The 22,835-nt window shown below is 41.2% G+C and overlaps 2 protein-coding genes across 4 annotated transcripts; both read right to left on the reverse strand.

Annotated features, from left to right (window-relative positions):
* On the reverse strand, positions 1-6,475 carry sirt7 (sirtuin 7). Its single transcript, XM_033624527.2, has 10 exons — positions 6,287-6,475; positions 6,017-6,154; positions 4,468-4,572; positions 4,327-4,397; positions 4,150-4,222; positions 3,955-4,053; positions 3,102-3,338; positions 2,749-2,829; positions 2,554-2,660; positions 1-2,283 (listed from the first exon to the last, which is right to left on the reverse strand). The coding sequence occupies exons 1-10, from the start codon at positions 6,389-6,391 to the stop codon at positions 2,076-2,078; spliced, it is 1,224 nt and encodes a 407-aa protein (XP_033480418.1). The 5' UTR covers positions 6,392-6,475; the 3' UTR covers positions 1-2,075.
* A 108-nt stretch (positions 6,476-6,583) lies between these two features.
* On the reverse strand, positions 6,584-21,508 carry cp110 (centriolar coiled-coil protein 110). 3 transcript variants are annotated; one of them, XM_078166096.1, is made up of 11 exons: positions 21,026-21,508; positions 19,351-19,476; positions 17,170-19,170; positions 16,602-17,001; positions 13,999-14,126; positions 11,052-11,153; positions 10,440-10,556; positions 10,232-10,333; positions 9,948-10,064; positions 9,361-9,443; positions 6,584-8,093 (listed from the first exon to the last, which is right to left on the reverse strand). In XM_078166096.1, the coding sequence occupies exons 1-11, from the start codon at positions 21,152-21,154 to the stop codon at positions 7,934-7,936; spliced, it is 3,465 nt and encodes a 1,154-aa protein (XP_078022222.1). In that variant the 5' UTR covers positions 21,155-21,508; the 3' UTR covers positions 6,584-7,933. The 3 variants fall into 3 exon arrangements, with proteins under 3 accessions (XP_078022222.1, XP_033480416.1, XP_033480417.1); XM_033624525.2 differs by having other exon boundaries at positions 16,602-19,170; XM_033624526.2 differs by lacking the exon at positions 11,052-11,153 and having other exon boundaries at positions 16,602-19,170.
* Between the last annotated feature and the right edge of the window lie 1,327 nt (positions 21,509-22,835).

The following is a 22,835-nucleotide window of genomic DNA, read 5'->3' on the forward strand; positions in this document are numbered from 1 at the left end:
TCATTCACAAGTCACCCAGTCTGCATTATAAACAAAAACATTTAATCAAATAAATTAAACAGTTGACACAAATAAAAAAAAACAATTCCAAGCACAAATCATTGACTCTTGCACAACTCAAAAAAATACCATATGGCTAATAAGAGTTAAAGATAGATCACTGTCAAGTCCAATTTTTGAGTCAAGTGTACGATATTATTACCAGGGTGCAAAATTAACTGTCTTTGTCCACCAGCCAAATGGCTAGCAACCCAATAGATGACCATAGTTTATTTGGTGACGAGTGAAGCAGATCTACCAGCCACTTGCATATTTCACCAGCACTTGACTAGCACTTGGATGGGGCTAATTTTGTACCCTGATTATTACTGATATTAGTTCACTAGCAAAGGCCGGTACAACAAAAATGCAGATGATCAATACACAACTTGAAATGAGGAACACAGTCTCACATCTATAGCATCTTTTTTGTAAGAGGTCTTCACGTTTATTTTACATCTGGTTAGACTTTTAGGAATGTTGAACACTAGCTTATAGCGGCTAGTCAGGCCTTCAATAACTTCTGACACTATACAGGTACAGGGTGAGATTATTAATAACACTGGATCTTCCTGAGACAAATTAATAAACACACACATTTGGATGTTTCCTCTCACTTACGTAAACAGTAACTTGATAGGACAAACTAACATCTAATCAAAATTTAAGTAAAAAATCAAAAATCAGCTTTCTTTCCTACACTTCTGTAGACACAGAAGTGACAGCAGCAGAGTCTCTGCATCGTCTGCAGAGAAGTTGAGACAAGAATGTAAACATAGGCAGATTCAGCTTTAGTAAACTAAGGTACAGTAGCTGTACGACCTAGCCTGAAAACCTGAGGATGAATGACAGCAGACTGAATGTTGACTGTGAGTTCAGGAAATATTTTAAGTAAACCAAAATACCTTTAAAATAAAAAAACAACCCAAATAAGCTGTTGTTAAAAAAATGTACATTCAACAAGGCGAGATTTAAATGTCTGAAAAAGACTACAAAAATATCTTACTCTAAGTAATACATGTAGAAAATGTTTGGCCTTCTGAATCTCTTTCAATCTCTATGCCATAAAAGCTGTGGCAGCACCGAAATTGAAAATTGGCCATTTGTATGCTGCTATTATTCTACTTGCATTTGCCACTTGTAAATGCCAAGTCATTTGGGTTCCACTGAATGACAACCACTTCCTGTGAGCATTTAAATACAGTAACTTCCACTTTAGACACCAGTATTACAATGTTAAAGTTAGCTAATACTCAAACCAGCAGCATGTTGCACATTTAATTAGTTACTGCAATGCACCAATACCAACTTGGTAAAAATACAAATTTAACCGAGGTTGAAAGTGATACTCCACCAAAAACATTATCCTCTGAGGATCATTCACCACCTGGAAGCTTTAAAGACAGCTGTAAAAAATTTATGCCACTGAAAATATAGGTGTTTGTGATATACTGACCATACAAAGGGACAGCAGAAATAATGCTGCAGGAGTGAGTTCAAAACTGTCTTTTGAAATCTTTCATCAAAACATTTCACTACTGGTATTCACCGTGACTGTCTGGATCAAAGCTGATAGCTTACGTTGTGTATCAATGAGGAAACCTTGCTGCCACTGTTTGAGCCGACTGGGTGTGACAAAAATGATATACTTATGTCAATCAAACCTTGTCATACAGGCTCTGCTGGCTGCACTGGGCTAAGACGTAGCACCACAAACACAGCAAGTGTAGCTCCTATAAATGTAGCATAACCAAAGCCAATTTTATATCTTGCTGTCACTATTAACTGTATGTTTTATAAAAAAAATACGTTGGTGCAAAGTGCCATTTTCACATGGCAAAAACTCAAATTAATGTTTCCCTTCCCACACACACACACACACACACACACTGCATGTGACTACATGATACCAATGCAGCCGAAAAGACATAACAGCACCTAAAGTCCACCTTGTCCTCATTATGGGACTGAAATTTGAATCCCTCATTGGGATTGATCACATGACCGCATCTTATGGGTCGGTAAAGTTCCCTTAGTTAAGCAGCTTTTTTCTTCTTCTTCCTTCCTTTGCCATATCCCCGTCCAAACCAGCCACCATGCACAGCTGTGGCTTCTTCTGCCTGCTCTCCAGAGTCAGGTAAGCAGTCCTCTTGGCCATCACGTGGAGCTATGACCTCACGAGTATGGCTGTTGACCTCTTCTGGCTGCAGATGTGTGGCCAGACTGAAGATGGGATCCTCTGCCCTGATGGGACAGAAAGAGGGAAACCGAGGTTGGAGGCAAAAAAGTTGGATAAATCTTTCTACTTTAAATGTGTGAGTGTGTGTGAGACACAGAGTATAGTGGGTTTATACCAAATCCAAGTTTTATAAAGCATCAATAATGCATTTGAAAAGTTTTTTCACTTGTATCTCTGAGAGAAGACATGTTTGTATCTTTTGTCCATTCAAATGCTAATTTTATGAGCTCTGTGTGTATACTGGGGGATAATTACTTCATAAAAAGGGTCCTTACCTGTCATACACAGGAATCTGAATGTTCAGCTCCTCCATTAGGATGCTCAGGACATCATCACACTTGCCATGAATTTTCAGCACAGCTAGATCGTCTTTCGGTGTCCACTAGAACAAAAGTACAGCCACATATTCAGCAACAGAGCCAAAACTTAATTTGCATCTTATTCACCTGAAATGTCAAAACCAAGAGTACCTGCAGGTTGACAATATAGAGTTTGGGCCTTTTGCTTGCTGGTCTGTTCATGCACCACAGACAAGCATATTTCTTCAGCACCTAGACAAGTGAGAAACAGAGCTCATGACAGTGAAGATGCAAGCAAAGCAAATAGGTCTATAAATACAAATCATGCAATGTATATATATATATATACACACACATATATATATATATATATATATATATATATATATATATATATATATATAAAATGACATGTCATTGAATGTGTTCACATGACATTCATATTAACGTGATAAAAGACAACTCTGAAATCGCAATGTAATTAACTTTTTCAGATAACCAAACTGTTTTTTATTATACCCTACCTTCAGGCTGGAGCCTAAGCAGAGGATAACATCCGCCCTCTCTGCAGCCTCGGCAGCTCCCTTCCAGTTGAGAGGTTGCTCCAGGGTCCCACGTTCCCCGAAGTGCACTATGGTGTCCCTGAGTTCTCCACCACAGTGGCTGCATCTGCGGCCTGTCCCGTGTCGGTGCAGTGACGTCCGCTCTGTCACGTCAAATAAACGCACGTACTCCCTGACCGGGGAACAGGACGTACACACCTAGAGATAAAACACAGCATGTCAGAGTAACTTACTTTGTTTGGAGAACAGTGTGACAGGACAAATAACCAAAACACATCTCAGAAATGTAGTTTCTTTGGCATGTAACAGCATTGTGTGTCTGTATGTAGAGATATCCTGTCAGTGACACAGACACAAAGCCAAAGCAGCTCTGCTTGTGTGTCTCACTGAAGCATGTTGTCATATTAGATATACAGATTAAAACCGCTAGCTGCTGTTTATTTGCTATGTGTGCACTCTACAGTTTATTTGCTCTCATTGCTGTGCAGTGCTGAGCATGATGGGATGTTTTTGACAGCTTGTGTACTCACAACAAACAAAGAAACAGACTTTATATAGCCAATACTGATCCATCAAACAAAGGCTGTTTCTTGTTCGTCAGTACTGAATCCTGCTGAGGTGCTGCGTTTGGAGTCGGCACTTCAGACTGATGTGTTTAAAAATATCCAGACATCATCTTTCCAGGAGGTGAGATTCTTTTATTTATGACTAATTAGAAAAAACAAGCTGAGGACAACAGCTGTGTGTGTCAGTCAGCGACTGAAACAACAAAAAACTGAGGATTATTGTGTGTGTGTGTGTGTGTGTCTCACACCTCAATAAACATGTTTCCATGAAGCTCAGACAGGGCATGTCTGGGTAGACCGCTACGCAAGTGAAGTCCATCGCAGTTCTGAGAAACAACATGCTGTACCTTCAGAGACAAACACACAGTATGTGTAAATACCAGCATGTGTAAATAAAAACTAAACATCTACCAGTATAAGTTCTTTATCAAGGTCTCAAATACCAGCTGTTCCTTGTGTAGCATCCTTATGCACATGTGTGTGAGGGTCGGCTCAGCTTTACTCAGGTCAGATGAACTGTTTGTAAAGAGAAACAAGAACGATAACAGCAGTTGGAGTTTAATTCACTTCAAAACAAAATGCAGCAAATATCAGATCTGCGCAAAGACTACATATCTCACCTGACTGTCCGTCCCTTCTGTAGCTGTGTCCACACCCCATTGGGGCCCCTGTAGTCTGGGATGGAAGCTGCCTGAAAGGAAAGACATCATCAGTCCTGTGAAGGTTTAAAAAGGAAACTGAAGATGGAGAGTTTGGCGTACCGTACTGATACCGGCTCCAGTGTAAACCACCAGGTGTTTTGCTTGTTTGACTGCCACGGCCAGCTGCCTGACTTTACTCTTCAGCTCATCAGCATCATCAAACACCTGCAGATGGTACAGGAGAAATAAGATGTTTTTAGTTTTTGTCAACACACTGCTGCCGAGTCAAGCAACAGCCACAGCAGGTTTTTGTGATCCTGCTCTCTCATTCATTGGCCTTGCTCACAACAAGCACAAATACATACAGAAACAAATATGATATGACTAAGTTATTATCAGATGCAACTACTGAAACAAAACGGGACTAGAAAATGTTGGCCCTTTATTACCATTTAACCTCAAGAGCCAATGTTTTGGGTGGTGACCCTGTGTCATAATTCAGTTTGACTTCCAGTTTAATATTCTGTTCACAGTGTACATATTAGTAAATTATTTTGTGTTAGAGGGGATCTACACTCAATTTTCAAAACTCAAACATGTTGTTCCTCTGGAATAAGACAATCTAAAATTAGTAGTAAACATGAATAACTCTCTCCCAAATCCAAAGGGGAAGATGTTGTAGATGACACTGAGAGCACCCAGGAGGGATTTTCTGTGTATTTGGGTACGTTTTTGGTATCAGAACTGAGAACACTACAATAGATTAAAGCTAATTTGGGTGTAACAAAAAACATTTATTGGGTCCACAAAATCAGTCTCCATTTATACTGTCTATGGAGCAGCTCCAGACTTTTACACTATGACATCACAGGTTTGAGACTTACTCTTCTAGTTTCTGACTTTGAGGGAGAGTAGCTCATGTTCACAAATATGGATTGAACTTTGCTAGAACATGGAAATAACACACTGGACCTCTTAATTTAAGTATTGTTACCTTTAATTTAAATTTCTACAAACCAAGTGATTCACAGAAAAGAGGGTGTGTGTCAGGTAATGTTCGGTCATGGTTCATTTTTTTGGCTTGTCCAGGGGAAATCACTAAAATAACCTGTCTGGCTTTTGTCATTCAACCGTCTCCAATCTTTGTTATTATTATCTTTTAAAATATATATCATAAACTTTACTCCAGACTCACAAGAAAGTCCTTAACAAAAAAGAAAAAGGACATGCAAGACATACAAAATAAAACCCAAAACTCATCATTCATTTTTTTTAAAAAAACAAGGCCATTCATATTGAGGCTATCTTGTGTTTTCTGAGCCTGGATGAGCACTGAAAGTCTCTTTAATGCTGTTCCCTGAATCATCAAAGCGACACATAAAACTGTATGTGAGATATCTGAAAAGTGCCTCAGATGTAGGAACACTAGAGGACACAAACAGCTGTCTGGCACTATACCATCTGTGAACCTGAAACAGCAACCTCATGGCATCAGTGTGAGCCACTGTGAGGACCTGCCTCCTACTTTACCTGTCTTTACCTGTAGTTACACCACAGGTGAGGTATCTCTGTCCTCATACATCATCTTTCACAGTCTAACCTTTAACAGGTGAAACCCCACCTGTCAGTTATCTCAGTAGCTAACACCCAGAGGCCCTGGCAGTCTCACCTCCTCCTGCTTCCTCTTGAGCACATTCCTGCGGACCTGTCTCTTGCAGAGCTCCTCCACAGTCTCTCTGTGCAGCTGTAACACTGAGGCCTCCTCCTCCGACCGCTCAGCCTCCGGTTTCTTCAGGACCCGGCCAACCTTCAGGTAACAGAAACCCGGTCAGACTCACCGGCTGAGAAACACTACATACACAGAGAACTGCTGCTTTAGCATGCTAGCTCGGTGCTAGCCGGAGAAACAGGCTTTAAATGAGCTGCTGCCTCGTCTTACCAGTGTGAAGATCTGCCTCTCGCGCTCTCGTTGGAGTATTTTGGCCCTTTCCGACGCTTTCCTCTCGGCCCGCGAAGAAACACCGGTGTCTGCCTCCTCTTCCATCCTGTTTTTAAATCAGCTGAGAGGTAGCTTTCTATTCAAAACACTGCTCATTGCGCCAGCGACCAACGACAGCCAGACCGGATGTTGTCCGTGTAACGATGAGAGCAGACAGCCAGCAGCGCCCCCTGCTGCTCGGAGTCTGTACAAATGTTTTTAATACAATCTCAGCTTTCACAAACTTCACAGCTACTTTTAAGCGTTAAGAAACATTTATTACTAACAAAATACAAATAAATAACATATAAAACAGGTCCAAAGTTCCCAAGAATACAAAAATCCAAATGTTTACAAGCGTTTTGGCTGACACGCGATCCCAATATACTAGGAAAGATATTTAAGGCAACACTTAGGAGTAACATCATTCAAGTATTAGCAGTAACACACAGATCTGGAGCTGGACATTTCTATAGAAGCAAACACACTGTCCTAAAAAAATATACCAGCAAATATTATACTAGCAGATCTCAATATGTGCTAATACATCTGAGGATAGTGTGTTTATGGTTGCAATGAACTAGGCACATACATTTGAAGGAAATACTTCAGAAGTCCAGCCTAAAAAGCAGAGATTTAACATTGGACAGCTGGAAAAACACTGACACGCAAAACAGCTGGTCTAATTACCTGGTTAACAGACCCTTTTTGCCAGGAGACATTTTGACATATAGCAGTATGACCATGGCTGTATTCCAGTTAGGTGTTTGGATCTGATATTGTGCATGCTGGCTTATGAGCACGGCTTAGTACATGCTTTCTTTGTAACATGTCACCCCTTAAAACAAAGCAATGTCCATTTGTAACGCCTGGTTACAGGTTGCATGTCTTACAAGTTATAAACGGTCTGCCAAAGAGTAACTCTTCCTCCTTGATTTATTTGAATACTTTTTAGCAGGAGTTAAAATGATCCAACATTTCACCAGAAAGTCTATTTGTGTCGCATTTACTATATTTATTTTTTCCTCTGCTAATCCCCTTATGACCTGGGTTGAGAACCACTTACTGGAATATCTAAATTTAATGGAGCTGTCATTAGTGTTGTTCGTTACACGTGTACTTTTCCTGCTACGACATGTCATAATGTCTGCTGAGAGTCATAAACTCAGCATCTTTCAGGCACAGTGCACAGAGCAAAGTGTTATTTTCTGCTAACTCAACATTTGTCCCACTTGTGCATCAGTACACTGACAATAGTGAAAAATACTGGAAGCAGACCTGGAAAAGAATTCCTATTACTGACAAAGCAGCTGCAGTCATGTTTCATCCCCACCTGAGAATCCACTCAATGTGAAACTACTCTGTGGTGGAAGAGTGGAACTGTCATCACTATATTATACCCTGGTTGTAGGGTGTAAAAAAAAAAAAAAAAAATCGCACAGCACACGAGATATGAAATCAATGAAATTCAATGATATATTCGTCAGCAACAGGCATCGCTTCGTGTCAAATTTGGATTTGGAAACTCTCAAATGATTAGTTATACAATATTTATGTGATCGCTAGAGGCCTTATTAGGAGACCTCACTGGGGCCAATTAGGAGAGTGTCATCGGGGTCTGGAGGAGTAAGTGCTCTTGGGGACCCTCTGAGGATTTGCTCTGAGCTGTCCTCGTTTGGTTTCCAGCGGCTGCTCGGCAGAGAATCCTGTATTGTGTCCAGTCCTCATCACGATTCCCTTGTGCCTCTCTGCTGCCCTTTTCTGGATCCTGGAGGGAAGAGACGACAGGTTTTAGCCACTGACAAAAGTACTGCTTGTTGAAAAAGGCCTGTAGTGAGAGATTTTCAATTCATTAAAAGATTTAAGCTGAACAGTGCTATTTTTTTTGAGCTGGCTGCATCATTACGGAAAACTTCTGAAAGATGTGTGATCGCATTAAAACATATGAGCTAAATCTGCTGATAAAAGTTGTTCAGATTTTGAATGTTTTCATAGGTTTGGTCTATACTGTCCTGTGACTGTGGGATCTGGAGCACACGGTTATAGAATTGGCTTTTAATCAAGTGCAGCAAATAACATTTCAACATGAAGCATCCCTACACTCTGAAGTATGCATACAGTTGGGACATAGTACTTTGTCATAATATAGCTCCTCCAACTTTGGCCCTCATGCCCTAATATCTGTTCGTAGCGCATCTACAGTAAAAATAACACGACACTGCTGGAGAAGATTCTCAGTCATCCAGGTCATGGTAATCATAAGTGCTATATCCTGGGCAACTGGACTTGCTTGAGATTCATGAAGACGTTTCACCTCTCATCCAAGAGGCTTCTTCAGTTCTCAGAACTGAAGAACTGAAGAAGCCTCTTGGATGAGAGGTGAAACGTCTTCATGAAACATATGACACTCGGTCCTTGGACCCTCACTGCAGATAAGGATAATTAAAAATTCGGAGAGCTCTGCTGTTGCTACTTTGCAATGTATGTAGTTACTGTAGACTCTAACATGAAGTATTATATTCACAGTAAAACCAGATATGCATTTCTCTGTGATTATTGTAATAGTTATGTCATTTTGTTGTTATTGGTTATCTCTATGACAGTTTTTGTGACTTCTGTCAACTGTCAGTGAACTGTCATCTGTGTGTGGCTCAATCAATGCGAGGTATCTTCTGCTGTGCATATTGTGGATCAGAATAGCCAGAAAAGCATGCTGCCTTGCATACTGCAAAATATGACCGCATGCAGCAGAACATCAGGGTCTTTTTGGTAAACTGCAATTGACATACTATGTATTGGGACACACTAAATCTTTTTCTGGCACACTGAATAGTGTGGTAGTGCTGGTATTTGAACGCACCGCAAGTTTTTATTAGTGTGGAGGCACCGATTTTAACTCTGAGTTTGCTCATGTGCATTTTACTTGGATTTTGATTGTATTAAAGTAACATGCAGCCACTTACACACACAAAACACTTGAGTTATACAGAGATCTAAAGACAAAAGAAAGCAGTACTGATCCAGTGAAAACTCACATCATGCCTCTCTTCCTCTCCAGTGATTTCTGTGTTGCAGTTGACAGAGAGCTCTTTCTTTTGGGATGCCCTGTGTGTCCACTCTAAACAACCACACACACACACACACACACACACACATAATAGATTAGTCTTTGCACTACCTATAAGGTGTATTATAATACTCACAACCTGTATCAATAGAGAGGAAGTGTACACTAAAACAGTCCAGAATCAATATTTCAGTCCTGTCTGCCTACTTTAAGAAATAAGATCAAAACCATAAGTACTGCGCTGGGAAATATAAAGCAGCAGTGTTATTATCCACCAGGCTCATCATGAAGCAGTGTGAAGTGTTTATACCCTGAAAGGTCTGGATAATAGTAAAAGCATAATGGTATTCTGAATTTGAATAATCAGACCTGGACCAGAGTAGCTGTAATTAAATCCTGATATTTCTGTGCAGTGTTTATTTTTGGCCCAGCGGTGCACCGTCACACTGTTTCACACCTGGCTGCGATGCCAGTGTTTCAATCTAACAGTCAGCCCTAACCTTACCACTGCAGGACTTCCCCCCACAGCTCACTCACAGCCTCTGAAAAGGTTACCTGTCGTCTGAGCTCTCGCTCCCTGACCAGCTCTCTGTCCCAGCTGATCAGCTGCATCCTCTCTCCGGCTGACAGGCTGAAGAATATGTCGTGGATCTCGTAACGTGCGGCGCGCAGCTGGAGGGGGAAACAATTACAGAGCAGACGATGGCTTGAATGGATGTGTGTAATCACAGTATCTGTTGTGCTAACTGCTAATGGAGGGAATAATTGCTCAGATGGCAGTGTAGCGGAGAAGAGGAGAAAGGTTAACAGATGTTTACGACACGTGTTTGCTTTAATACCTGCAGAGCGACTCTCTCCTGCAATAAAAGGTCCTGCCTGCTACAGAGCTCGCCTCTGCCGGGGCTCTGCTGCTGGAGGGCCTGCAGGAACTGATGTGTGTCCTAGATGTGCAAACACACATACAGATGTAATATGTATCTGTTTTTATCATTGTATGAAAATAAGAGTGCTTCTTGAGACAGACGTGACACCACTGTCTCTACTCACCCTGACGGTGCGCACCAGCTGCGCCACTCTCTCCGTCTTCAGCAGCCTGCGAGCTAGAAAGCCTTTCGCGGCTGCCAACAGCAGGGGGCGGTAGCGCTCTGAGAGTGGACTGGAGGGCTGAGGAAGAGGAGGAAGAGGGGAGAACAAGCGATGAGAGGGGTGAATAATGAGGACCAGAGGGGAAGAGAGAGGAGAATGCTAATTCCATCAATGACAACCAATTAATTTCCCACGCAGATTCTCAAGGTCTTTTGGTTGGCATCTGTTTAGCACATCAACGCAAGTGGACTCATCATTATAATAGGGAATAATAAGCAGAATAATAATGTGTCACTCACTTGTTGATTCTAAAGCTGTTGCATTAAAGCGACATGTTTGTTGAACAACTATAGTGTAACTGAAGCTAAGCTGCCGCACTTGAATACATATTAGAGAGCAATAACAGAGATGAGGGTTTGCTGATAAGGATTAAGACATAGAGGGGGAGTATTTGTTTCACCTGAGTGTGTCGGCTAACTGTCGATGAATAAAAATATCGTGGGTACAAGGATAAGCAGGACAAGCCTTTTCGCATCACTGACTGACATTAGTCAACAAATGTGATGGTGATACCTGTGCAAGAGTAGAAAAGGTCAACGTGTCCCCGTGATGTGAGCTTGACATGGAGCAAGGGAAGGACACGCTCTGGAGGAGACGGTAACGCACTGCCAACGCCTGAGAGAGACAGACAGAGAGGGACAGACAGGAGAAACAGACATTAGGGTGGAGGGAAGGAATAGGAGGAGACGTGCACGTGTGTGTGTGTGTGTAGACATGCATGCGTGCATTTGGGAGCAGGCAAGGTTGGAAAATATTGAATTGGAAAGGACAGCAAATGAGGCAGGAGGAAGAAATTAATTGAGGGTAGAGAGAAAGAGACAGAAGGGGAGAGATGGGGCACAGAGGCAAGAGGGATGAGATGAGAGAGGGAGCAGAGGAGGAGGAGGAGAGGGATGACGGGGATGATGAGACAGGAGAGATGGAGAAAATTAATACAGCCAGAGAGTAAAAACGACGTCGAAGGAGGTATGAGACAAAACAAAGCAAGGGATGGGAGGAGAGAAGGGGAAAAAAAAGAGGAGGAAGGGGAAGGGACCATTAGCGGTGGCACTCGACGGGACGATCTGGCACTTAACCACAGACGCTCATGAATTAAACAAATTATCCTTTCCCTTTCTGTGTCAATTCCCTCGGTCCCCTCCTCCCTCTACCACAGAGTCCAGCCAGCTCGCTCTCTCATCACACCACAAATGATGGAAGGACAGAGGGGAGTCGAAAAAGAAGTCCTTGTTTTTTTTTTAAAACAGCTTATGTTAATTATATTGTTGTTAAGGATACATAAATTAAACAGAGACTGTGATTAATAGGGCAAGGACAGTGGCCAAGAACAAATACAGACACAAGCTGAAGACACAAGAACTGGCTGCCAGAGAACAGCAGGCGTCCTTGAAGTCCTGCACGTGCACACACACACAGAGACACACGCGTGCGCACACACACACACACACACACACACACACACACACACACACACACACACAGACACAGGCGACCATGCCAGCTCGCCTCTTAGGGATGTAATGAAACATTTATGGTAGAATCCCTCTGTGTGTGTGTTTTTTTTTAACTGGGGAGAGTCTGAAGGTCTCTTGTAATGAGCAGATGTCTGTAGTCTGTCCACGACCCCGGTCTCCAGAAGCATGCTCTAACAGGTAGGGCGACAGCATGTGTGTCTGTGCACCCACATATGGACCAGTGCCAGAGCCTTTTAAAGGTCTGCCTCCAGTTTCCAGAGAATGTTTGGGGTCAAAGTTATATCATAGCTTAGTGAATTGGTTGGAAACTCTCAAAGTCTATTCCCGTTTTAAAAAGATGGAAAGGCATTCATTTTTTTAATTTATCGTAGGTGACTTTGGGTGGAGTCAAAAGCCTTGCTGGAGTGAGTTATGGTGGCTGTACAGGAATTACGTAGTGCCAGATCTGTACAGCAATAGGTGATGCAATTTAATGCAAGATCCCAACCAATGAGATGGAGGAAATATCAATGTGACTGTGTTTGAACCACGTTTAGACTTTTATTTCTTGTGGTTTCTTGTGACGCTCAGGGTAGGGGATACAACTGCATGATAAGTCAAGAGAAGACTTAAAGGGTAGAGCTGGCATTATGATATACTTTCCCTACTGTCAACATATCTCATGGGGCTCCCTTGTATCTTAGGGATTAAGACAGTGACCAAGAACCGCAACGTTTTCAAATCAACTTTGGCTGGGGACCTTTGTTGCATCTCTCTCTTCCTCATTTCCTGTCATCTCCATCCACACAGCACCCACAGCTGTAAACCTGGTTATTAAAAAGGCTAAATAACTTCGTTCAACAGCTAGGGACCCTTCTCTTAGCAAACATTACTCATATTGCAGTAAATAGTTTATTTGCTGGGGACTATTTTCAGGACTTCTGTGGTGTTCATCAAATTAAATTTCAGCAGTTTAAGACCTTTTCATACCACACAGCATGCAAGTTAATAGCTTTTTCACACCCGTCAAAGGATATAACCAGCAAGGACGAAAAAGGCCTGCAATTACTCATAAAGTATATGAATTAAATGACATCTATATCACATTTCGTCAGTGCCTCCAAGCTGTATAAAATGATAATTTTTCGCATTATAATTAACCACTTAACTTCCTGTATGCACAATCTACTGTTGCACCAGTCCCACTTGTAGCTTATAGGTATATAACATCTACTGACAGCCCCAACCACATACACAAAAATTAAAAAATGAATAAAATAACATAAAACTCATGTTAGTTTGGCAATTAAAACAATATTAAAACCCCTTATAAATAAAATGATTACATAGCATACAGATAACCTGATTTTTAGCCACAGTTTTGGTACGCATACGCAAGTAAGTTTTTGACAGCAAGTATGTGGTATAGACTAGTTTTTGGAAAAGAGTGGAGATCTATAGCCCATATCTCAAACAGCTTTATCAAGCTTTGGCCACAAAGCCGATACTTGTTAGTAAAGAGGTATTTCATTATAATTTGAAAAATATAATATAAATAAAATACTGCCAGACTTATCCTGTAACAGAAAAAGAAATAAATAAATGGAAGTGAAACTACATTTATAGAATTTTTGAGCTTTCTTGTAATAGAATAGCATACAGAACATGATAATTATTGCTGCACAACGCATATTAGCTTTGTGACGAAAAAGAAAGGTGCACCATGCTTGATGTCAACTAGTTAGGTATCGTATTTTATCTTTCTGCAAGACTGTCTTGTAAGCTGCTCTGAGTACAGTACATACCGAAATGTACAAGCTCAATTAACACTAATGAGCCTAAAGAGATTAAAATTAAACCTGTACTATCAGATAAAACAGAAAAGCAGCAATAGACACCTGCCTCCTATTTTATTTACTTCACACTTAAACATTTAAACATCTGTAATTTCAATACCATGTAATTATTCACCCAGTTATACCAACAATCTGTCTTTATTGTCTCACCTGCAGTAGTTCTTCCTGTTGTCTCCTGTGCTCGTCTTGCAGGGCTCTGATCTGAGCAGCGTGGGCCTGTTTCAGTTGTTCCTGCTTGTCTTTTTCACTGCTGCGGCTTTCACACCAATGCACCGCAGCTGAGGGCAGTAAATATGACAATATGTGGTCACTTATTGTATGCCCAAAAACTGTTGGCGAGACAAAATCTGGACTAATGCAGTAGAATGTCCTTCCACTAGTTTTATAACCGTATGGCATTACAGGGATACTTTGCTGATTTTAAACCAGCTCTGTATCATCACAGTGTGTGTCCCATGTGTAAATGAACTGTTGTAGACCTCCATCCTTCTAAGCCACATGTCCCTGCTCATGTCCAAGCTGAAATCTGCTGGATAATGTGAAATGCATCATTCTGCAGATTCTCACTGGCTTTTAGTGCTGTTGCTTTATCTACAGATTATACTTCAAAATGTTAGTATGCCCGCCACCCAGACACAGAGTACATAAGTAAATCGAGAGCGAGACGTCCGTCTCCCTCTTACTCACCCAAACTCGGATCAAGCGGTAAAACTAGGCAGTGGTGATCATATATAAACCAAGATTCTGTTACTGTATTGCCTACTGCTAGCCTAAAATGTCTTCAGAAACATATTTTAGTGCACTGTTTGGCTGTAATATGAGAGTTTGTGAACAGGAAGTGTTCCTGTATTGTAAAATAGAGGTTAAAAATACAGAGATAATCGGATCTGTTTGTCACCACTCCCTCCCTGTCTTGCATTTGGCATCACAGCTGCATGAAGGGGCGGAGCTGTCCGCCCTGTCTATCTCCACATTCTGTGTGTGGTCCACATGCTCTTCCTCTTCTTCATCATCCACCTGAAAATTACTATCTGACCTGTTGAACATGAGCTGCTGAGTTATGAAATGATTCTATGCACCCTGTTCCTCTGTCTTGTCACGGCTGCATCCTGCTGCCACATTTTCATCACTGATTCTTGGTCAAACGTCTCTGAAGGCTCTGACGGATGCAAAAAACACAGAAACTCGAACCTGTTCCAAATAGTTTAATGACGGATGAAAGTTTTGGACTCAGTGTGCAAACATGACTGACACAACGTGAGGTCATATTTATTTTTAGACGCGAGACAATTTCCGACAAAAAAATAGACTCAGTGTGCAAAGGCCTTAAAGCCATAGTTGGTAATCCTGTTCAGAAACACTTTTTGTTATACTGGGTGAAATGGTCCTTCCATCCTGAGAGTAGTCAATACATAATGTGTTCAGAAAAAGGAATGAAAAAAATAAGACCTCTGTGGCAGCTGCAGGCCTGTAAAAACTCTGACCAATCCCTGCCATTCGGTGCGAATGGAAAGAACCAATCAGATATCTTCATGTCTCGTATTGCCTGAGCCCCCCTCCGTCCCTCCCTCCCTCCTCCCTGCGCGCACTCATCACATGTCACCGTTGCCGGAAATATTCAGCACACTCCTCAGCAGAAATACTGAGTAAGCAGGAGTTTGCTGCACAATGGCAGAGAAAATGCAGCCAAAAGTACCACTTCCAGCGTTATTTGTAATGGCTTGCCCAACTAAACAAGCTGAGAAAAGAAAGTCAGAGGCAGAAAAGGCTGCGACGAAAAAGGCTTTGGATAAAGCGAGAGGACAAACCAGACATCAACAGCAGTCCAGCTTTTGAACGGTGGAGACAACTGAGGGAGCTGAAGGGCCTGAAAAGTGATGCAAAGGTTGCTGTCTTTCTGTTGGACAGGTAATTATTTGTTTGCTTTGGGGGGATTTGTTATTTTACTCAGCTCTCCTCTGCTCTGCTGACTGCAGGATGCGCGTTCAGGCATGTCTGGGCTCGTGACTTTGGACAGAGCACTGACGGGAGGGGGAGCGGGGGGTGGAGCTTAGAGGAGGTGCTGCTTTCAAATCTTGCTAGCTCTCCAACATTACCAACTATGGCTTTAAATTGTTTTCAGAAACATATTCGAACTAATTGTTTAACTGTACTTCGAGATTGCTTGTTACCAGTCGGCCGCCATATTGTTTCCTATGTCAAAGTGGCTATGCTCACATTATATCACCCAGCAGCAGGAGCGTTTACTGGCACAGTGCAACATGGTGGTTGTAGGTTTTCTACCTCATGAGCAAAAGCAAATGCCACAGCCCTCTTCTCATGTAGCACCAATTTCAAGAACTGTTTCAAGTATTTGCATCTTTCTACTGTATAGACAGTCTAGTTTTGTGAAAAGACCATCTTTCCAGCAATGAAATACTTCTGTAAAGGGCAAAGAGTGTGTTGTTATTCATTTATATACATGTTAGGGTTGGGCGATGTGTCAAAATCTCCAACCAGCCCCCTACAAGCCCCACAACTGGCAATTTTGATATACTGTAGACCAATTTATTAAAAATCCTGATCCAGCCTCCTCCTGAGGACCAGCTAAGGGTATTCATACTGTTCTTAATTTAATGTCTGCTTTTAAGTCATGTTTGTACCACTGAATATATTTTTGTTTCCTAAGTCTCTATGTGCCATGATAGAAATACTTTTTTGTACATGCGTACTTCATATCTGACATGTCTGTCCTACTACTGTCTTGGTCTCACCTCTAGGAGTGCTTGAGTTGGGTCTGACCACAGAGCCTGCTCCTCTGCTGGCATCTGCACTCCTTTCCTGTGTTTCCTCTGTCACATGCATAAGCAGCCTCCGTTTGACCTTGGATACCCCGCCCTGATCTTCACCCCCACTCTCTGGGGTCAGATGTTTCTCTCCAACAAGATGACCCTTTGAGCTTGTGTCTGACTCCGACCCTTCTAGGAACCACAGGCCAGACGGTGAATCCACATCATATGACTGGTTGAGAGATGGCGACTGGGTAGAGTTGTGACCTTCTGTGTCATTCTTAGCTTCCACTGGAAGGTTACTGGTATCCGCAAGCACTGAGGTGTTACATGAAGCTGTGGTTGAAGGTGGAACATTTCTGAATATGTCGGGGATTCGCAGGCGCTGTGTTACAGAGAGGTGAGATTTAGCTGTGGGCTTTCTATAGCCGCCATGTTGTCCATAACTCTTTGTAAGTTCTTCTTTACATGTTCCTCTTTTCTTTGTTCTCTCTGTAGCTAAGGTTTTAACTAGCCTGAGTTCACTTACATTTACTGCCTCAGTTTCTTTTACCTGCACTTTAAGAGGAACATCGTCCATGTCACTGGTGCTGGGCTCAGGTCCTGTGTCTTCAAGCATGTTCGTCAAATTGTCTGATTGTCTTCTTGGCCACTCTCCGTATCTTTGGTCTTGCTCTGCATCATTGCTATCATCATCATCCCTCGGTTTGTCCTTCCAATAGTCACTATCACTTTGGTGAGAGTGCTTGATGCCTTTAAAACTGAGCTCACTTTGAATGTTGCTCTCAGTTTGGCTGTTATTCTTCAAGTTTTCTGTTAGTGTGGACTCCAGATCTGAGATCAGCATTTTCAGACTACTCAGGTTGGACTCGAGCTGATCAATGTGCTGTGAACTCTTGGCTGAAAAGCTTGTTACATCACCTCCAACCGTGAGATGCACAATGGAAGGAACTGCTGTGGGACTGTTTTGTAATTCTTCAACCTTGTGGTCTTCCATCAAACCGGTTTCAACTAAAAGTTTCCTCTTTGAGGTCTTGGCCCCATCGAGAGCTCCTTGGATACTGCCTTTGCTTTTGCAGCGCACAGGACTGTTGCAGAAATTAGGTGCAGGGATAGTGTTATATTTCCCCACTCCATTATAAAAAGCTGCGGGACAGGTGGTCAGGTAAAAGGCTTCCTGACTAGGTGAGGTCTCTGTCGATGTGGGCTGCTGCTGGGGGACGGCACTGATATTTATAGGCTCTGTGAAGACCTCTTGCGATATGTTTAGATTTTTGAAGGTTGTTTCCTCCCCAACAGAAGTAATTTCCTTAGTATTTCCATCTCCTATAAAATGTGTGCTTTCAGATTTAGAGTTAGTCTTTTCCACAAAAAATTCACTCTCAATCATCCTGTCATTTTCCCAGGCTTTCTTTGGTGACGTTTCCAGAGACGGGATAAAGGTGCCTCTCCTCTCTTTAGTTTTCTTCCCCTCTGAGGTTACCGTCCCCTTGTGAGGGAACTCATCATTCTCTTTATCAGAGAGGCTCTGTTCCTCTGCCCTTGCTCTCTCTTGGATTTTAGGGGTTTTGGCTTGGTTCCTAAGCATCCGCTGGCGCCGCCGATACTCCTGAGATTTCTTAAGCAAGGCCTGAAGGCTCATACGATAGGGCTCCTCAGATGGCTTTGCTTCTTCATGGTTGTCCCCTGGTTCTGATTCTGATTCTGTGGGGTCATGCTGAACGTGCAGCTCTGTAGCTGGACTGTGATGAGTGCTTGATGTCTGCACTAACTCTGGACTGTCTGAAATGCCACTGTTTTCTGATGAAGAGACGGGGCCCTCAATTCTGTCCAAACTGTGCTCTTCAACAAGGTCAAGTACTGTGGTAAAGGGAAGGTTGTCTCCACTCTCTGTGCTGTCTAGATGACTGCTTTCAGATTTCTCTAAATGCTCAAATATGACTGAATCCTCCTGCTGCGAAATGCAACAAATGTCTTTTGCTCTAAAATCATTACAAAAAGATGATTCCACTCCACTCCTTTCCAATTCCTCTCCATCTATGGGAGGGTGATTAATAATATCTGGCATCTTGGCGATTGTGTTTGAGGTGTTGTGAAGGAAAAAGCCACCCATATTATCAGCTTCCTCTGTGGAGCCAAAGTTATAGGTCTCTCTCTCTGCATCAGTCCTTCCAGAGACACTCGTGGTGTTTTCAACAATCTCATACGTCACGTAACCTGAAGATACTGACTGGTGGCTTGCACCGTTAAAGGAACGTGGCTGTGATTCCTGTTGGCTGTAATGTTGTTCGATAAGGCATTTGTCCTGGAAACTTTGCTGAGGCGTTGCACCAGAGGCAAAAAAGGCACTACATGTAGTTGATGTCAATGGAGGAAAAGAAACACCATCCCTTTTGCTCCTTTCAGGTGGTGGTGACAGCAAAAGACTATCCTTTGTTTCCGTGAAAAAAATGCTTTGCAACACTGGTCCACTGCTGCTGTTATGGGAATATGAAGACTTTATGTTAATCTCCGATTCTTGAAGCAACTCCTCCAATGTTGGCGTCTTCCTCAGCTGCAATTAATAACAAATATAATGAAATCAGAGAAAATGAGTTTTCTTATTTGATTAAAACCAAACGGGCATGACAAAACATTGAGAGAAAATGCTCTCTGTTATTATTAAGCAAAACACAAATATAAGAACATATTAGGCTTGCCAAGAGGATAGCTGAAAAGTCAGGACTTATATTACCTGAACACTCTGTAGGATAGTTTGCACGTAGGCCATTCTTGAATCATCCTTCAACTTTCTGCGGACAGCAGCTTCCTGCGCTGCATCTCTATATCGCTGCATCTCCTCTCTTTGCTCTGCTGAGAGCTGTTATCATCAGAAAGCAGACATGGGGTGTCACATACATATGGAATAACAGGGCTGGTGCTAATGATGTTTTTTCATCATTGATTATATTGTTCTTTATTTTTCATTTAATCAGTTAATTAATAAGTCTTTGAAATGTCCACAAACAGTGACAGGTGTCCATCTTAAACTTCCAGGGCCCTCTCTACGGTGACTTCTTGAAATTTTGTCTAATCAACACTCAAAATAACATTACACTAACTTTACAATGATAAAGAAGGCAAAGCACCAAACTTAACATCTGACAAGCTCGAAGAACCTACAGTTTTTCAGCTTGTGAAATTCTATGAATGCTTAATTATCAAAATGTATTACTTTTCTGTGCGTTAACTAGTTGTTTCAGTACCAGTTACACCATGACAGCACCGTTCAAACTAACCTCACTTAACATTATCATACACAACAACTAACCCACAACTAAGATATTGTAAATCTATAATATTGTATTAATACATAATTGTTAATTATTTATTTATTGATCCTAACTCATTAATTATTCAAACATACAGTAGACCCATGACTCTCTCTCTCACACACGCACACAACAAACACAGATTCAATCAAAGAACAATCTCTCAAAAAGACACAGTAGCACACTCATACACTTTTAAAAAAAATGATACCTATGATTTTGTATACATATACTGTTTTAAATAGTTTCTGTTTTTACCCTAAAAAAATGTACATACTTATAACGCACACACTGACACAAACACAGTAAAAAAGGCCCAGAAAAAATATTACGTTGCTGTGTCTATTTGATAATGGCAACCTTTGTAAATGTTTAGGCCTTTGTTGTTAAGGTTGAATTAAGTAGGACAGTTTGTTCACTTATAAACATGTATAATCTTAATCACTGTGAATTATTTACTTATTGTAAAATGAGTTTTACTTCTTGGAAATATATCCCTTATTCTATGCTTTTATTCCCGGTTCACAGATCCACAGGTTCACAAATCCAGTCAAAGTTCCCGATTGTGGATGAGTGCCCTGTGCATTGCAGTGTCTTCATCTTAAGAAAATAAAGTGCAGTTAATGAATACTGGGGTCCTGTCAGATGCAGTCTGACTGATGTCCCAGGGCTAATGTCCATCATATGAATCAGCTATTACAGTCCAACATGCTTCCTTGAAAACACACACACACATCAACAAAGGTAAATTTTGGGTATATGTAAACTTACATGAGCCATATGATATGTGCATAATAGATGTCTATATGTGTACTGTATATATTATTCTATTTTGTTTTCTAATTTAATTCCCTATTTTACTGTATTGACTATTTTTTCATGTGTCCAGTTGTTGTTTTCATCCAGTCTTTTAAATGTCACTGTACTTCAACACGTCATATGTCATGTCAATAAAGCCTACTGAATTTAAACAGCAAAGTGGAACCTTACTGCACAGCCTTCAACAGTGTTTCAGTGCATCTGTGTCATAATAGCTATGATTAAATACCTCCCAATAATATTGATTTGATCAGAAATATCATAAAACTGAGCTCCTACCAGAGGAGGAAGGATGGGCTGTCCATAGAAGCGTATGAGAGAGGATGCAGGTGGAGGTTTGTTGTGTTTCTCCTCACTTGTCCTCAGACAGGAGAGACGATGCTGCACAAACTTGTCGTAGTCCTCCATCGAGTTGCATCAGGATACGGTAGGTAGTAACGTTTGATAGTTTCAGTACTTACTGACGTTAATACATTAGTATACATACATTAATATATTGGTTTTGGTAACGTTAGGCTGAGCTGTAACCCAAGCTAGCTAGCTAACAGGCTAGCTTGTTAGCATTTAATAGCAAACTGCCGGCGGAGTAATATCTAAACCTAGAGTCATTTGAAAACATAACAGTTAAGAGACGCAAGCGTAGAGCAGCTCTGCGGTGTTACCTCCGATAAAACAGCGACAAAACAAAGTCTAGCAGGCTGCCAAACAAAATAAAACTCCATTAGGATGTGTCTGTGTTTACATTTTTACCCGCCTCCTCCCGGAGCGACACACGGTGACAGTTTAACCGTCGAAGCGCTCTTAAAACCCGGAGTGGATTCACGGCACGGTCCCTATAAATATACCAAATTAAACAACAAATACACCGAAATAAACACAACGGACAATTTTAATTAAGAAATAATCATATTATATTAATTCAACAAATAAAACATCATCCTTTGTGTCGACTATATCGCTTTGACGCTTGTATTAATACAGATTAAAATGTGACTGTGCTCCATGTTTTCCCAGCACCCAGAGCTGCTGGAGACAGAGGCAGCCGGAGCTGATAACTCCATACTGCCACCTACAGACCTGACTGGATAAACACAAATATCAGGCTTTATATTATAGCACTGGGGATGAAAAAAAAAATGTGTTAGTACAAATTGTGCAGCACATTTCAGCCTTGAGTTTTGGCACACCACAAATTTAATGTAAAATAATTAATCATACGTGTTTTAACATCGGGAAAATCCATATTCTCTTCATCTTTTAAAGCATTATTCCCTCTCAAAATTCATGTTTAGTATTGTCATACATGAGAGAAAGTCAGTGCATATAAATGGGCCTTCTTCACAGCAGATATTTTAAGTGGTCACAGCAGAAAAAGCACAGGTGAAACCAGTAACATCATTACATATGGCTCTATTTACTTCATGCAGCTACTGCAATGTAGAAGTTAACAATATTAGTTACACCTGTGTCTGACAAGTCAAATTGTGCTGTGCAAAATTAATAGGACTAAGTGTGTCTGAAGTGTGACACATGCTTACAAATATTAACAGGCATATAGGGCATATCAAAAATAAATATTGGATTAAACACTGTTCTGTCTGGGATTTGAAGTTTTGAGTGTTAGAGCAAAAAAAATGTATTTTCTGGCTGTAAACAGGCTGTCAGTGGTAAACTATTCATTCATTATCTTTTCATGCCCTGGAATGAGGACATGGTGTCTTAGAAATCATTGATTAATACAATATTAAAATCTATAAATGGCTTAACTGTCAAATCTATCTATGATTTAGTGAACAGTGATGTGCAACATCAACAACAATGTATTTCTGTATTGCAGAGATTTCTTTCATGAAAAAAGAAAGAAAGAACACAATATGGCTGTGATATAGTGTTATTGAAAGTACTGATTTATCGATACATATTGATTTTGAATATTTGAAACTGTTTCAATACCCATTTTCCACAGTATTCATATAAATACGTAATACTTTCTCTTGCTGGTAATGTTTACTAGGGGATGGTTGTAACAGCACCACTTTCACCAAGAAGGGATGACCTGTGAGTCATGTAATGCATTTATTGTACGACC

The sequence above is a fragment of the Epinephelus lanceolatus genome, chromosome 3 (genome assembly GCF_041903045.1).
Source record: "Epinephelus lanceolatus isolate andai-2023 chromosome 3, ASM4190304v1, whole genome shotgun sequence".
NCBI lineage: Eukaryota > Metazoa > Chordata > Actinopteri > Perciformes > Serranidae > Epinephelus > Epinephelus lanceolatus.

What these genes read in the sequence shown, in the direction of transcription:
- sirt7 (XM_033624527.2), bottom strand. Translation starts at nt 6,391, where the DNA reads ATGGAAGAGGAGGCAGACACCGGTGTTTCTTCGCGGGCCGAGAGGAAA. An exon ending in TCAAGAGGAAGCAGGAGGAG is followed by an intron (nt 4,573 to 6,016) that starts GTGAGACTGCCA and finishes TACCATCTGCAG; the next exon opens with GTGTTTGATGATGCTGATGA. An exon ending in CTGGAGCCGGTATCAGTACG is followed by an intron (nt 4,398 to 4,467) that starts GTACGCCAAACT and finishes CTTTCCTTTCAG; the next exon opens with GCAGCTTCCATCCCAGACTA.
- cp110 (XM_033624525.2), bottom strand. Translation starts at nt 21,154, where the DNA reads ATGGAGGACTACGACAAGTTTGTGCAGCATCGTCTCTCCTGTCTGAGG. An exon ending in AGGAGAGAGTCGCTCTGCAG is followed by an intron (nt 10,065 to 10,231) that starts GTATTAAAGCAA and finishes TTCCCCCTCCAG; the next exon opens with CTGCGCGCCGCACGTTACGA. An exon ending in AGCGAGAGCTCAGACGACAG is followed by an intron (nt 9,444 to 9,947) that starts GTAACCTTTTCA and finishes GTGGTTGTTTAG; the next exon opens with AGTGGACACACAGGGCATCC.